This window comes from Arvicola amphibius, chromosome 4, assembly GCF_903992535.2.
Source record: "Arvicola amphibius chromosome 4, mArvAmp1.2, whole genome shotgun sequence".
NCBI classification, from domain to species: Eukaryota; Metazoa; Chordata; class Mammalia; order Rodentia; family Cricetidae; genus Arvicola; species Arvicola amphibius.
This window is the reverse complement of record NC_052050.1, coordinates 64367398-64384841: the sequence shown is the minus strand read 5'-3', so window position 1 is coordinate 64384841 and position 17444 is coordinate 64367398. Positions and strand designations below refer to the sequence as shown.

At 45.1% G+C, this 17444-nt stretch overlaps 1 protein-coding gene across 1 annotated transcript; it reads right to left on the bottom strand.

Moving 5' to 3' along the window:
- Positions 1 to 1831: 1831 nt before the first annotated feature.
- On the bottom strand, positions 1832 to 2257 carry LOC119811058 (NADH dehydrogenase [ubiquinone] 1 alpha subcomplex subunit 11-like). The gene has a single exon (XM_038324625.1). The coding sequence runs from the start codon at positions 2255 to 2257 to the stop codon at positions 1832 to 1834; it is 426 nt and encodes a 141-aa protein (XP_038180553.1).
- Between the last annotated feature and the right edge of the window lie 15187 nt (positions 2258 to 17444).

Here is a 17444-nt window from a genome sequence, read left to right as displayed (position 1 = left end):
CCTGCCAACTTCCCTGAGCCTTGGGGTTCTCCACATCTGATTGGGGGTCACTGGAACAATGTTTTAATATCTAGATGTATCTAATGGTGTGAACAAATGCCTACTGATTACGTAGAGGACCAATGATAATTCTACCTAAGTCCAGCCTCAATCGAATCCAATAAAGGAGTTTCCAGAGCTTCCTTACACAGCATGGGTGAAGGATTACTGATTCCCACACAGCCTCATTGCTACTAAATCCCACCCTGTCATGGAGCATAGCCTCCCAGGAGCTGCATCATGGAGTCCCTGTCTTAGTTTACCTTTCTCTTCCTATATACTCCAGGAACTCCCAAAATCTTGTAGTCAGGGAAGAGCAGGAGGGAGTAATGGCTGGCATCCTAGGTCCCATGACCCTCCCCTCTCTTCCTTCTAGTATGGGGTGTCAACCACTCTGTCACTCTTACAGTAGACATCACTATCTTAGTATGGCTCTGCTCAATTAGTTGCTATGGTTACCAGGCCACAGTAATCTCTGTTTCAAGATGGCAATCATGTTATGCCTAAAGGAAAGAGTCTTACTACCACACATAGACAGACTAGGGTCTGCTGGAGACCTAGTGTAATTTCCAAGCTGAAACTGGTGCTCAAAAAAATGGATGTATTATTTTTATTAATAATAGCCTTTTGGAATAACTCAAGTCGCAGGCTGTAGAGTTTCTGAGCCCTGGAGCCCCTAGCAATCACATAAAGCAGTTCTTTATTTCTCAGAAAATGAAAGAGGCTCGGACAAGCTCAATGACAACTTTGAGGTCACTCAAGCTGCCTGCTTCGAATCTTCCAGGTAACCTCATCCAGGAATTCTATCATTAGTGAGTCACATGTGGTTAACACCCGATGGTCAAAAGAGAATTGTTATTAGAAAGGACCTAATGGCTTCATTACACCAAAGTCCCACAGAGTTTCTGCTTAGAAACACTTCACAGGCAATCCTTCAAGAAAAAAAATGTCTTAAGGACAAAAACTAAGATACTTCTTCTTCTAATACAACTATCTTTTGCTTCTGCTGACTCCAAAGGGGACATTTGGATTTTGTTCAGTTTCTCTGCCTTGCAACAACAAAAAGAGGGAAAAAGCCAGGCATGGTGGCTCACACCTGTAATCTTAGCATTTGTGGAAAGGAGGTAGGAAGGTCAGAAATTCAAGGTCATGCTTGATTGTATAGTGAGTGTAAGAGCAAGAGCAGCCTGGACTATGTGAGCCCTTGTCTCAAGAGAACAACAAATAGGCCACTTTTAAAGAAGTTAAGGACAGTTGGTAAGAGAAAGGGACACAAACGGACAGACGAGATGGAGGATAAGAAACACCGGTGTGGGAGCCCAACTGGCTGACTCTGTGAACAGATAGTATTGCAAGAGCCACAAGATGCTGAAGCCGGATATTGATGCTTGGGTTGGCACTGGCCAGACTTGCCTATTTCACCGTGTGGTAAAATACCTCAGCACTCAAGATCCCTCTAAGTCCAGCACAGCTACACAGTGTGGAATGACTCGCCTGGTGACTGAGCACTCTGTTTTGTTTGACAATCTACAGGCAATTTTTCATTTGCTTTAAATTGCTTAGCTTTTTGGGGGGAGAGTTTCTTGCCAGTTAACAGATTCCGGCCTCAAACTGACTATCCTTCTGCCTCAACCTTCTGTGTGCTGAGATGCCTTGGTTTTGCATTTTTTAACTAGTACTTCTTGCATCTGACAACCCTGGACAATTCAAAGATACTGTCTTTGGTGATTATTTTCACTGGAACTTTCTTTTTTTTCACAGGGACACAGTGTTTATTTGCTGCAGGGTTCACTCACACCTTGGGGGTGGTGAAGAGCTCCCAGCCTTCCAGCTTGCCCATCTTGAACAGGGCGGCTGCAGTGCCCATGTATACGCAGCCCACAGCTGCAGTCCCATAGTTGTGAGTGTGCACTCCCAGGGTCAGGCCTGCAGCGCAACCTCCAATGAAGTAGTTCAGGGGGTCATCTGGCTTCTCATGGACCTGGGCACTGACACAGGTGGTGAGGCCGAACATAGCTCCGACAGCAGCTGCAGTGAACGTGTACCAGCCAGCCCTGGCCACTGCTTCCAGGTGGGTGTCTGCAAGGTTGAGTACGATGCTGTAGGCTGAGCCTATGGTGCCAATGAGGCCGCCGAATGCAGTGGTGATGTAGGTCTTGCGGTGACACTGGGTGCTGTCAGGGATCTCATCGTAGGCCCGAAGGAGCTGCTGGGCCATGGCTGTGCCCAGCCGTGCACGCTCCGTAGACCCTTCACTGGAACTTTCTTTGAGCTGAGGATGACATTGAACTTCTGGTTTAGTTCTTACTGGGAATACTGGTTAGGTTTATTTCGGCAACTTGACACAAGCTAGGGTCATTTGAGAAGAGGTAACTTCAGGTGAGAAAACACCTCCATCAGTCTGGCCTGTGGGTAAGTCTGTGTGGCATTTTCTTCATAATTATTGATTGGAGATCCCAGCTCACTGGGGCTAGTGTCATGCCTGGGCAGGTGGTTCTGAATTGTTTAATAAAGCAAGCTGGGCAAGTCCTGAGGAACAAGCCAGTAAGCAGGATCCTTTGAGGCCTCTGCTTCAGTTCCTGCCTCCCATTTCTTTCCTCAAGTTTCTAACCTGACTTTCCTTCATCTCAACCACAGGCTATAAGCTAAAACAAACCCTTCCATAGCTAAATTTCTTTGGGTCGTGCTGTTTTATCATAGGAAGTAAGCTGTCAATAGTATCCAAAGGAGGTAAATTAAGATACTTGGTTTATACACACACAGGACATGGAGAAGACATTATGATTGAAATTTGGTTGAAAAGCAGCTTGGCTAACTAGCTTATAGCCTGTATTTAGCAAAAGAAGGAAGGAAGGAAGGAAGGAAGGAAGGAAGGAGGAAAGGAAAGAAGGAAGAAAGGAAGGGAGGGAAGGAAGGGAGGAGGGAAAGAAAGAAGGAAGGAAGAGAGGGAGGGAGGGAGGGAGGGAGGGAGGGAGGGAGGGAGGGAGGGAGGGAGGGAGGGAGGAAAACAGGCATTAAAAGGAGAAGCAAAGCGGAAAGAGAAGTGAAGGGACCAGACAAGCAGGCCACTGCTTTGCTCTCTTCCCTCCCTCCCTCCCTCCCTCCACCTTCTCTCCCTCCCTTCTTCCCTCCCTTCCCACTGTTCCCTTCCTTAGTCATGAAGAGTCTAGATTTACACTGAAAACTCATCTAACTCATGAAAAGTCACTGTGTGATCCTGAAGGTGGGCAACGGTGTAATCTTTAAAAATATATATCATCTTTGAGCACATCCTCCAGTCTGCAGTCCTCCCCAAAGCACCACAAAAGAAAAGCCACGGTGACCATAGTGCCTCCTTCCTGCCTGGCACGTTGCACACCTGGCTGGCTTCCCTAGGCTGTCAGCACGCAGACTGGCAGCCTCTGGGAAGCCTTTCCAGCGCCACTGTCAGGGCTGCAGACAAGGAAAACAAATGCCGCTAATGAGCTGGAAACATAACACACTTGTAAGAACCAGCACAGAGATGAGCTGCTCCCTATTCTTGGGGAAAGAAAAGGGAAAACAAAAAAGGAAAAAATACTGCCAAAAAAACAGAATGCAGAGCCCTAATTCCAAAGCCCTCACACCATAGCTCCCAGCAACTTGGGCTCGTGCCTCTAGCTCTCCCTTGCGCGTTGACTCAGCCTTCGTTCACATCTAAATATGGAGAAATGACATCATAGCACATAATGGAATCTGTAATCTAGGCTGTGTCAGGGTCAAGGTTCTGCATCCCAGCAGCCATGTATGGACAGACACATCCTTGTTCAACTGTGTTCAGCAACTGCTAGCGTGACACTTGCTGCCACGAAGATGGTCTGGTCCCTTGGGCCTTTGTGTCATCTCTTCTATGCATAGAAAAATCAGTATTGTCTAGTTTTATTGTTGTGTTGAGATAGGGTCTCTTGTAACCCTGACTGATTCTTCAATTTTTTGTAGCAGAGCATAGCCTTGAATTTTTAACCCTTCTACCTTTACTTTCCAAGTGCTGGGATTATAGGTGTATGTTACCATCCCTGGCCCCAACATAAAGGATTATTTTATATATATTGCCAAAGAGGCTCATGGTGTAGTTGGGTTCCATATGGTCTGACTTGGGGAGTAAGACAGATATTGGAAAAAATCTCTACAAATGGCAGCCTGGTCTCTTGACAGCCACCTGACTCGTGGGGTAATAACTCCAGATCAGTACAACGTATCCTTGGCATTGGTAGGCAGCCACTTATAAACACCACTAACTTGCAGCTTCAAACAATAAATATTTATTTGCTTCTATTTCTGGATCCAGGGAACTAAAACTCCAGGTATTGACAGTGTTGGTTCTTTCCAGAAGTTCTGAGGGGGTAATGTGTTCCCTGCCTCACTCCTAGCTGGCAGTGAACACTGGCAAGTCACCCTACTCCATGGCTATACACGTAAGGCTTCAGTGTGTAGACCCATCTTCCCACCGACACCACAGAGCAGCTGCTCATGTGGACACCTGTCATTTAACACAGGGCCCGCCCACCTGGATTCACACTGCTCTGTTGGGGATTCTTCATTCCAGCTCCTAATGTCCTTCCTGAAAATGAGCATATTCACAGGATCCAGTGAGCCACAAATTGATTGAGGGTGGGCAGTACTGAGCCCAGCCTCACCAGCTTCCTCCTTCCTGTCCAACGGAAATAGCTGCTCTGTTTTTGCAGGAGAGCATCCCTATTTCTCAATTCCCACTTCAAGGAGTTTGGTTGGACTTCAAAGATGAATCTGAAGTGCACGCAGAAGCAATCAATACCCCATCCCTGGAGCCTCACTGCCTGGATCAGTGGGCAGACGTATCAGTTTAATTAGACTCAGGCTTAAGACATCCTAAGAAGGTACTGGGGATAGAGTCATTTTATCCTAGAGATATCATGCATGGTTTGTGTAGAATTATGCATGGGAAAGAGCTGAACTCTGGAAGGGGAACCTAGAGGACAAAGAAACCAGAAGCACCCTGGACCCACCACTGTCTGAAGACCCTATGAGACTTCAGTTACATGTTCCACTGAAGACTTGCCCTCACTCGATAGTCTTCTGAGAATGGCTTTAAGAAAGTCTGACTAACACATTAGCATTCATCCATTCCAGAAATAGCCTTCTGCCAATAATGAGCCAGGCAGGGCTTTAGTCACCAGTCTGAGAAGGCCCAGGATGAAAGACAGAACTTCTGGCTTCCCAAGGGCCATGTAGTCCCTTGGGGATTGTACAGATGTTGCCATGGAATTTCTGTGGCAAGAAGTAGAAAAACTCCAGGGCTCCTCACACTGAAAATTAACATTCCACGGAGGTATAGAGAAAGATCCACAGGGGATTGGAGGAGTTTCTCACCTATGTGCAAACCTCCCCACCACTGTCAATGCTCCGAGGAACAGACAAAAGTGTGGGCCACAGAGAGGATGCTTTACAGTCAGGCTGGGGCTCTGTAGTCAGGAGAAAGCCGGCACTGTCTCAGGGGCCACTGCCACTGTCTATAGAGGAGGTGATAGCCTAGGCCAGCTCAGTACATAGAGAAAGACAAAGATTGAAGAAATGCAGACTCAGCAACGACAGGAATAAAGGAGATGTACCAGGAGAATATCCTCTGGAAACTTCTCCAGTAGGTAATTCAAGTTGAGAGAGTCGGAGTCAAAAGCTGGTTACCGTCTGTTCAAATAGAATGGTTTGTAAGTTACAAATGTGTAGTGGATCGAAAACATGCTCTTCTCTTTCCAATCATACTTTGGATTCCTTCCAGGTCTGCACCCCTAGAGGAAACTGTTTGTTGTTGTTTTGTTTTGTTGTTTTTAGGCATTCATGTCCAAACTGCCTTGCATTAGATGGTCTTGTACTGTACAAAATCCCCCTGCAATCCATGCTTGCCCAGGTTCTAAAAGGCAAGTTATTAGCAAGTATGAACATGGGGCCCAGGCTCTGCTAGCCAGGCACCTTGACTCCAAATGCTGAACCGCAGGGAAGTCATGCTACCGTGGTAGCTACTGTGGTCACTGTTTCTAATGGAAGAACATGGGCGCTGGAGCCCAGGGACAGCAACATGGAGACCAGCCGTGCTGTGTCATTTCAGAGGACTCTGTTGGCTGAATCCTCTACAGACTCAGCTCTCCTTAATAAATTGCTTTTGGTTCAATAACAGAGATGTTTTATTGAGATTGCAAGTAATAATTCTGACTTTTAGTCATCTGTTTAGATATCCCTACTAAAGGAAACTGTCAATGAATGGTCATTTACCCATCATCCCTCCCTCCCTATTCTTTGGTTCAATATCCATGGATTCAACCAATTGTGGATTGAGAATGCCCATGGGAACAGAGTCTGGGACTGGGAATATAGCTTAGTTGGTAGCTGCTTGCCTAGAACACAAGCCCACTATGTGCAGTGCCATCCCTGGGCAGGTGAGCCTGTGCTGCGTCACTAAGCTAACTGAAAGCAAGCCTAGGAGAAGCCAGTAAGCAGCATTACCCCATGGCTTTTGCTTCATTTCCTGCCCTGCTGGAGCTCCTCCCCTGACTTCCTTCAAGGATGGACTTCAATTGTAAGATGGAATAAACACCTTCTGCTGCAAGTCGCAGAGAGCAAACAAGAATAGTGTGTACACACACAATTATATGGAATCTATATGGTGTATCTGACAAATAAATGGTAAGGTTAAATAACATGGTTCCAAAATCTATAATCATATAATACACATAAGCTATTTTGCATTAAACTTAAATATCTTACTTAGGAGCTTGAGGATCTTCTGCTATATGGTCCAGTAGTTCTTGATGGACCTCGACTGTCTAGGCCCTGAAAATCTGAGTGTCTCTGACCTCCAGAAATGACTAACTAGGGCCTCAGCTAAGCATCAGAGCCCTCCTGACTCCTGTGTTGTCCAATCCCATTTTTTCTTTACCCTCTCACCCAAGTGTCTCACTCGACCCAATACCACTCAGACCTAGCCCAAGAATATTGCCTAATCAAGGAGCCATAGCACACTCTCATTTGTAGCTGTTACTTGATCCTTACATTCTCAGTGACACGTCTCATCTCCAAAGTTTTATAATTATACCAAAAACTGTACTCTCTTAGAGCTAAGAATTAGCTCAAATTTAGTTCAGAGTCCAATTTTACAAGCTTAGCCTCTCTGAACCTGTTTCCTTAACAGGAGATTGCATTCAAATGGTTTAATTCAGAAAGCACATTGCAGGAAAATACAGGAGACGAAACACCTATTACGGTTTGGCATAAAGAAATGATCTAAAAATGGAATCCCTTACTGTTGATTTTAATACGATTTTTTCTGTAAATTGTAACAATTTCTCATGAGCAATGTGAAGATCACTTGACCATTTTGCCTTCTAGGTTTTTGTAACAACCAACATCAGTGGTGTATCCTATCATCAGCTCAGTGATGGCTGTGACACACGAGCCAGAGCCATCCATTCAACAGCTCCTGAGTATCTATTCTGTGCTGGATGCCTTTCTTTCCCAGGTGTGAGGCTCAGCGAAGGCTGGCTCCCTTAGGTCTCTCTCCCAGCAGCCTATCAGCAGATTTATAAATAAATAAAAGCAGCATGCAGCGGATAGTCTGAACGAGCAAGCCAGGTGATTGAAGAAAGATATTCAGGGGTGGGAGAGACAGAGCGTGGTGTGAGATCCAGAGGGCAGGAAGTAGTCCTTTGGAGATATGGCTCTGGTCCTGTCAGATGAAGAGGGGCCATTCACACAGGTACAGAGCCACACAAGTATCCAGGCAAAGGGAGCACAGGGAAAGAAGGACAAACTCTCCATAGGAAGAACCCTCTTTGTGTCGATGATGCAGGGAGTACAGGGGAACAAGCATGAGGGAACAGAAGATGTCACCTCTCACAGATGATGATGGAGAGGTGCGGAGGGCTTCAAGTGGGGAGACTCCGGGCTTATTCATTTGCACCATCAAACCATATGTTAGTGCTTGGTGACTAAGCTCTGAGAATGGTTTCTCTTCTTATTAGTTTATTAATGATCCCTGTATGTGCGTTTGTGTGTGTGTGTGTGTGTGTGTGTGTGTGTGTGTGGATAGTGATATATATGTGTATGTGGAAGCCAGAAGTCAACCTCTGGTGGTGTTCTTCAAAAGTTGTCCATCTCGCTTCTTTTCCTTGAAATGGAGTCTCTCAGTGACAAAGAACTTGCTACAGGAGACTGAACTAGCTGGTCTGAAAGCTCCAGGGATTCTCCATGCCCGTTTTCCCAACACTTGGATCACAAACACTTACAATACACCAACCTAGCCCAGTTTTTTACATGCATCCCCGGAACCGTAAGCACTTTGACAACTGAGCTGTGTCCCTAGTCTCTTGACATTTTGTTGCTGTTAATGTGATTTCACCTTGGTCATCTTGCCTTGGCCCCTTGCAAGAAAACACACAGGGCCCCATCTCTGCTCACCTGCTCATTGGAAGAGGAAGAATGTCAGACAGACACACTCTGCTTCCAGCACAGGCCTCTCCTTCCAGCACCCTTGTGGCACCCTGTGTAACAGCCCACTGAGGACTTACTTGGCCCTTGGCCCATACTCTCTTTCTCCTTGGTATTTGGGAAGTTGGCTCCACTGTTGGAGGGAGACATTTTAGGAGAGGTTTCCATGGCAACTCAAACTTTCTCTCCAGCTGCTCATGTAGTTTATCCCTATATTTTTAAATGCACGTTTCCTTTTGATCAGGTCTTGGAATCTTGCTCCCTTGGGATGACTGGCATAGAATGTCTAGGAATGTAAGCCGTCTTCACTCTCCACCAGACAGTCTCTTTTCATTCTGTTCCCATGGCTCACAGTGAAGAGCATTGAAGCTGTGCTGCAGAAAGGAATTGTTTCTCAGATTCTTCCCCACTAGTCCTATGAGGAGAGCGGTTTTCCATCCCCAGGTGGCCTTTGGCATCACTGATGGGACATCAAGAGTCTTACAAAGCTACTTTTCTGCCTCTGCCTCCTGCTACACAAAGTCTTTGCTCACAGCCCCAGCTTCCTGTTCTGCATCAGCACAAGATCCAACGCCACCTGTACTAGCTTTCTTGTCCCTAAAGATTCAATTCTTAGTCCTCTCTCAGTATGCCATTTTAGTCTTCTTGTCCCATATCCATCATTTGATTTTGTGCCTGGACATGAACCCAGAGTGTTGCACATCTATCACTAACATGCTTTTGGTAACACTTACCACAGTGAACCATGCCTGACCTCCCAAACTGGGTTAATGTCCTCTTCACACTTCTTGCAATAATAAAGAGATAATTATTTTTACAGTTATATGTTTATTGCTTGTCTCTCTATTAAAATACAAACTCCCCGAGAAATTATATCTTCTTAACTTCTGTACCTTTTACAGCTACCAGTGATTTTCTGAAAAATTAAAAATTAAATGGTTCTATTAGGGAAATGGCAATGTTTGAATTCAAGAATGAGAAGGAGTGAAATCATAAAATGGGTTCAGCTTTGTGCATTTATGGAGCAGAACTTATCTTTCTCCAGGGAGACAAGAGCTCTGAAATGCTGGGAAAATATATCTACACTGCTTGTTTGATGGGATGTGGGTCAAAGCAGAGACTCAGCCTGTTCAAGAACTCCATGTGGTGGTTTTCTGTGGGGACAATGAATTTTTTGGTGTCTTCTTTACAGCTGAGTGTAAGTGGAGATGACACTTTAGTTTTTTGGCCGCCTAGACCCAAATAATCACACAGTAACTGTATTAATTACAACACTGCTTGGCCGAGGACTCAGGCATATTCCTAGTTAGCTCTTACATCTTAAATTAACCCATTTCTATTCATCTATGTATCACCATGAGGCTATGGCCTGCCAGTAAGGTTTTGGTGTCTTTTTCCTTTGACAGCTACATGGCATCTCTTTGACTCTGTCTTACTCTCCATATATAACTGTTCAGATTTCCCACCTGACTTTTTTCTGACCTGCCATAGGTCAAAGTAGCTCCTTTATTAACCAATGGTAATAAAACATATTCACAGCATACAGAGGAGAACCCCACATGAGCTGAGCAACAGGTACCTAAGACTGTTAGCATAGGCATGATTCCTCAGTGGATTAGAAGGAGAGAAGCAGGGTTTTTTAGTTAATTTTCTGTTACTGTGCTGAAATGCTGTGACCCAGGCAATTTACAGAAAGTAGAGATGAATTGGGCTTATGACTCCAGGGTATTGGAGTCCATTATTGTTTGAAGACATGGCAGCAGGATATAGGCATGGAGACAGGAGCAGAAAGCTGAGAGCTCACATCTTGAACCACAAGCATGAAGCAGAGAGAGCAAATTGGAAGCGACAAAGGCTTTACACTCTCAAATCCCACCCAAAGTGACATACTACCATCAGCAAGGCCACAGCTATCAATCCTTCCCAAGCAGTTCCACCAACTGGGGACCAAGAATTCGAACATAATGGAGTCTCTGGGGGCCATCTCATTGAGACCACCACAAGTACCAACAACTGGAGTCAAACTGTTCAGATGCCTGATATGATGGCATTCAAACCACTCCACAGGAGTATAGGAACTCTGGGTCCTCACCAGGGCCCACAGCAGCTTCTTCCTGCCTGTATATAGGGACACATCTGGCTCTCTGCTCCCTCTTTAACTGCAAGAGGGCCTCCTCATCCTGTACCAGTATCAGGAACTTCACACAAGATCCTTTACCCTCCATTCCTCACTTGGTAACTAGGGTCTAAATGACAGTTTTCTCAGTCCTCATATTGGGATTCAGGCCCACCCACGCATCCCTCTTTCCAGCTTCACCTTGAACTCTGACATCACAGGTCAGCATCACAATAGCGTGTGTGTCCACTTAGTGCCTGCTGGTCTCACTGGAGGACTTGGGGCTAAAAAAGCAGGTTCTGTGTCTCTTGATCAGTGTTGCTCCTGATGCACAATGTGGTGTCTGAGATGCGTTGGATAAGAACGGCAACATATTGGGTTGCTATTTCATAGAGTTTATTCAGAAATTGTGCAGAGTGAAGGATTTGTGATGTGGAACATGGAGCAGCCATGAGCTATTCTACAAAGCTTTGTAGGAGTATTATCTCACAGGACTGCAAGAGAGTCAAACTATTCATCCAGCAAATGCATTACTTAGACAAACAGTGGAACACACCATTCCCATCCCTTGTGTACATACTGTCTGTACCAGTACCCACTTCTCCACCTTTGTCCTTTGTCCTTTGTCCTTAATGTCCTCTAACGTTGTGTTCATGTGCACATACTTTGTGACCACTCTCTTCATTCCGAGCAGCCACCCAAATACCAGTTCCAAGTCCTCACCCACCTTAGGGAAAGGAGAAGCAGGCAGGGCTCCCAAGGCTGTTAGGGAACAGGTGTCTCTGATGAACATTGGACCCAGATCGACGTAGAACCTTCCGGGGATCTCACCAAAAGAGCTCTGCCATCACTATTCTAGGAAGAACTATGGATTCATGTGGGGCCCAAGGCAGAAACCTGAGCTCCAAGAAAACAAAGAGTCGGTTATTATGCAAATCAGTCAGCGCTGAAAAGAGGAAGGGAAATGACAAGCAAACAGCCTGTTTGGTGCCACCTGGCTTTAAAATAGTTTCCTCTCGGAGTTTTAAAAGGTGTCAGCTCATTCGAAACAAAGGTCTCTAATCACTCAGAAAGCGTTTTTCACTCTGCTGATTTCACTTTCCGTCTGGGCAACTTCCGGTGGTGTGATGATTGTGCTTTCAGAGGAGACCCCGTGTGCTTTTCTTTATTTCATGAGAAATTTCCGCCTGTTCTGCCAAAAAAAAAAAAAAAAAAAAAAAAAAAAAAAGGGCCATCGTGCTGCTGGCTTATTCTGCCAGCACTGATTGTTTGCCCCGCACCTCCTGAGCACAAAGATAAAGGCTGGAGCTACACAGAGAGCCCCACCTTAGTGGAGTATCTGCTGGGAATGGATGCAAGCCTGTGAGCCAAGAAGCTTTGCAAAGTTCTTTGGTTCCACGACTTCACCCGTCTTTCTGATAACCCTGATCAGAGCATAATGCAAGTGACGCTCTCAGGACGAAAACAAACTAGACTTGAGTTTCCTTTGTTCCCTCAGAAGCCAGGACAGCCAGAAAACACACCATGGTGTTCCCTAAGATTTTAAAAGGCAGATATGCGTGCACGCCTCTACAGTTAACCTTTGCAACCATCCTGACTCCCAACCAAAATCAACACTGTCCAAACTGAGGCTTGGAGTTTAAGTAACACTGAAAATTAATCATTCAACTAAAAAGAGATATTTGAACCCAAACATGTGACTCTGGAATTGGCCATCAACCACCGCAGCTCAGAGTCATGGTAATTGGTAATTAGTGACTGCCCATGTACCTTATTTTCGTTCAAATCACGGTCACCATGATCAGTTTGGAGCTAGCAAAACTGAAGCGCAAGGAGATTAAGGGCTGCATTAAAGGTCACACAGTCTGGAGTGTAGCAGTTACAGTGGTGACCCAACCCCCAGGTGAGCCTGACTTCCCGCTTGGCTATGACTCTCACTTAGAAAGAAGAGAACTGGCAGGAAGAAAAATGGCCTACTCTAAACCTCTGCTCCTAGCCCAGGTGAGGGGTCTCTCACTCTGCATTTACTCCACAAGCTTACCTAAAAGCCAGAACTGAAAGAACCTTTAGGGTCAACAAAGACGGACCCTTGTAACAGCCGCCAGTGACAGAATCCCCGTGTGATATGGGGAATTGATTTTCATGTATCTTAGCAGATTCTGCAGAGATGAGTCCCTTTCTTCTCCCAGAGAAAGATATGGGAGAGCTAGTCTCAGCAATAAGGGGGTAAAACAACTGAAGGAGCCTTTGAGAATAACAGGAGATTCATGCATGAAAAAAGGACAGGCTGGAGGGCAAACTGAAGTCAATTTCTCTTGCACATGCGCGCGTACACACACCTACACACACAGATATGTAGACACACTCTCGCACAGTCACACATACACATACACCCACACATATCATACACACTCACACATCCACACACTTTCATACACTCTCTTACACACACATCCATACACTCACACACACATTCACACCCACGCTCATATGGCTGTGCCCACCTCCCCCACACACAGAGGCATCTGCTCCGTTGGTTGGTAGTTCACTTCTCACCATTATCTGGTTACTCTTGGGGAAGGAACAAAGTAGCCCTGAGCTTTATAGAGCAGTCAAAGGTTAATCAGCGCAGTCACTACACCTGCTACTTTGTTTCTTCTGTTACTAAATGTCTGTTGTTTCCTATTGTCTATCAGTCACTATTCTATTGCTGTGAAAAGGAAAGCATTTTATTGAGGGCGTGCTTACAGTTTTATTGGGTCAGTCCATGATTGTCATGGCGGGAAGCAGATAGGTCTGATGCTGAAGCAACAGCCCAGCTTACCATTTTATATTCTGATCCCCAGACAGAAAGAAGGGAGGGCTGTGGGAAGTAGAGGGTGAGAGAGAGAGAGAGAGAGAGAGAGAGAGAGAGAGAGAGAGAAGCACAGGCTTTTGAAACTCCAAAGCCCTCCACCCCAGTGCCACACCTCTCCAAGGCCACACTTTTTAATCATTCTCAAACAATTCCACTAACTGGGGATCAAGCATTCAAACCCATGAGCCTATGGGGGCCATTCTCATTTAAATCACCACGCTAATATTCTATTGAAGTTTCTTAAGATATTAATGAGGTTGGGACTGGAGAGATGGCTCAGATGGTTAAGAAGAGCTTGCTTTTCTTGTGGAGGATCTGAATTTGGTTCCTAACACTTATATCAGGTAACTCACAAATAGCTGTGACTCTGCCTTCAAGGTATGGGGTGGCTTCTTCTGGTCTCCACAGAGACGGACACACATGCATGCATATACAGACACATACACATAAATACAGATAAAGTATATTTTTTTCAAAAGAAATGGATGTAATGAGCACAGTTGCTCCTTTTGTAGACAAAGACCTCCTCAGAGTGAAAAGGACTCCAGAGTTTAAGCATGCCAGCTGCCAACCTGAGGCTGCAGTGCAGAAACACCCTCTCCAGCTGCCTGCAACATGCAACAGCCACACAGGCTGCTCCCAAAGTTCAAACTCCAGTTCCTCTAAGCTGAGACAGTGCTCCGAATGAATGGCCAAGAGTTACAACTAGGAAGAAATGATGTCTAATCTCCTCTAAGCACTGCGTAGGGATTACTCACAAATTTGATATGTGGGACATGGTAGGTGAAAGCTATTACCAAGACAAATTTCACCTATTTTTAATGTAGTTCAAAGGCAATTAAAAACCATTCACATGACTTGAATTATATTCCCCTTTATTATATTTCACTTTAACTATGTTAAAGTGAAAGCCTTCTTTTTTGTTTAAACAGAAAAAGGGGAAATGATGTAGGTGTGTCTTCTATCCATCTGTTGATTTCATTTGTTAATAAAGAAACTGCCTTGGCCAGCCCTTAGGTGGGTGGAGTAGACAGAACAGGAAGAAGGAAGTGAGGTAGATGGCTCAGTCAGATGCCACACCTCTCCTAAGTTAGTCAGACTGCCATGCCTCTCCTCAGAGAGAGAGATGCGATGAAGCTCCAGCCCAAGATGGACATATGCTAGAAACTAAACGGTAAGGCACCACTTCATGGTGCTACACAGATTATTAGATATGGGTTAATCAAGATGTGAGTAAGAGGCTGAAAATAATGGGTCAGGCAGTATTTAAAAGAATACAGTTTCCGTGTAATTATTTTGGGGCATAAGCTAGCCGGTGGCCGGGAGCTGGGCAGGATGAAAAGCAGGCCTGCCCGCAGCTCCACACTACACCCTCTGGGCAGTTTCGGTCTAGTAACCCCCACCATGGTCTTCTTGAATTACCCTGGCCAAGGGCATGGCCACTGGCCCTTTAGGGATTCTTTTTTCTTGCTCAACAGCTTAGGCTACATGGAAGTGGCTCTGCTCACTCATCCACAGTCTGTCTTCATGAACATTTCACTCGTGGAGAATTATGGTGCGCCATGCTGTTCTTGTATCAAAGACCTCAACTATATCTCCACTGTCCCACATCTTTCATGCCTTACACATACATGCATGTTCATATAAACACACACATACTTAACCACACATAAACACACACCCTCACTGTAGGCAGAAGGGCATGGTAGAAAGATCTCTAGTGGAAGACACAGTTCTAAGTTTGTGCACCATCTTTTCACCCAGGGGCAGCCTTGGCTAAGTAAAGTCCCCTCTTATAAAGATGTATAAGAAGGCTCATGAAAATAAATAAATGGGACAAGGGGTGACAATTCTCTGAGGAGAGCCTCTCTCAACTGCCCAGCATTCCTGTTCCTGGCTGAAAGAAACCTGTCTCAAATCATATAATTTCTTCTCATTTTGGAGGAAGGTTAGCCTCCTGTCTCTACCTTCAGTGGAGGCCTGCAGACCCTGGAAGATAGAGTCAGACAGCCTGTGCATGGATGGATATTGTCCTCAGTAAAAGCAAATGCACTGTATAAAGAGCCACTTGAGAATGAAAACCAAGGAAGATGCAGACTCCAGATGCACCATGGGGTGAGACCTTCTAAAGTTCTGCTCAGAACTGTATAAATACATGGCATGCCCCTTGGTTTAAAACCAACAAACAAACGACAATAACCAAACCAGACCAAAAGCATCCTAAGTCAATAAATTCCTTTATTCCCTAAGTTGGTTTGAATTTACAACCAACGAGTGCTTTGTGTTAGTGACTAAGCTAATTCCTGGTCTTCTCTTTCATTCAAACCCTTATAACTCTGTCATGTAGAAAGGTTGTTATGCAAACAAGCAAAGCACTGAACTAGCAAGCAGAAGGACAGACACGTTAGGACAGCAGAAAGTATGGGCAACAGGACCCTGGTTCTCTGAGGCTCCGTCCCTCCTCTGCAGAAACAAATATGTTAATCACAACCTACATCCCATTAAAAAAAAAAATTCACTTGGTCAACAGCCCCAACACTTATGCTATCACTTGTGTTAAAATGATTTTTATTATTTGTATCCTCTGAGGATGACAGCAACTAATTAGATCACATGAAAACAAGCTTTATTTTATAAGATCAATGTGTGTGCGGAAGCAAATTGACTTCCTTTGGAATTCTCAGTGTGGTTCATCAGTACTTTCGATGAATCCTCAAACGTCAACATCTTTGTCACCCTCCTATAACTTTCTCCTGCCCCTGTTCCTGTTCTCTTGACAAGTGGGTTTTTACCAGAACACAGAGTAGAAATGTCTTAACGAATGGCTGTGGCCTTCCTCCCTCCATGTAGAAATACAGGCTCCATGAAGAGAGGGAGTCACTCTCAGTGTACACTGTGGGTGGGAGCTGAACTTGACCGGGAGCTCAGCATTTCGGAAATGTCCCACAGAACACCTGTACCACAATCAAAGCCTCTGTGGGATGGTTTCCTGTCTCAAAGTGTTTACTTTTATTTATTCTCGGACAATTTCATATGCATATATAATAGATCTTGTTTTAAGCTACTCCTCAGCCCCTGAACTTTACCTAAGAGCCTCCAGCTCATCCCCCTGTCTACTTTATATCCTCCATGTATAACTATTTATTTACTTTTAAGCCAATGAGTCTAATTAATGCTGTCCATATACACATGGTGTGAGGCCATTCACTGAGGCATGGGGAAACCTACCTACCAGTGGCCATGTGCCTAAGGAAATATGACTCTCCCTCCCAGAAGTCATCAGCTTCCAAGAGCTCCTCAGCTAGAGGTGAAGGCATAGGACCTCCCCCAACTCAGCCAGTGCTAGACTGTTGACAGGCTTGATCTTCTGCAAGTCTTACCTGTCACTACAGGTCTGTGTGTTCAGGAGAGCAGCAGCCAGGTCATGTTCGGAAGACAGCGTTTCCTACCGTTCCCCTGAGGCTCTTACTGGGGCTTTCACTTCCAGCATCCCCTCACAGTTGAGCTTCCTGCAGTAGCTCTATCTCTTCATTGAATTCTCTTTTCACTCCACTGGATTGTCCCACTGTGCTGGCATCCAGACTGGGCACCTCATGTTTACACAGCAAGCACCCTACTGAGCGAGTCAGCCCCTGAGCTCTCATCTTCGCAATTAATTTCCAGATCTCACGTGAAATGTGTTACGTAGACTGTAATGCATTACTGTGGAAAAAGGGAATTCTGGGAAGTGCGGGTCTGGTTGGCCAAATCGACAGTACAAAGACCACCATTATCATGAAAAAGCTTAGCAGACTGGAAGGTCACATGGTATATCATTACAGGGACATCCTTAAACAGAAATGTGAACTTACCACTAATCCTTCTAACTTTCTCCTTAAGTTTAATAAATTTACTATTTCATTAGCATCTTTTAATTACCTAGGGTAATGTGTTTTCATACATGTATATGAAATATCT

Excerpts from the sequence above, each read along its gene's own strand:
- LOC119811058 (XM_038324625.1), bottom strand. The coding sequence starts at position 2,257 with ATGGCCCAGCAGCTCCTTCGGGCCTACGATGAGATCCCTGACAGCACC.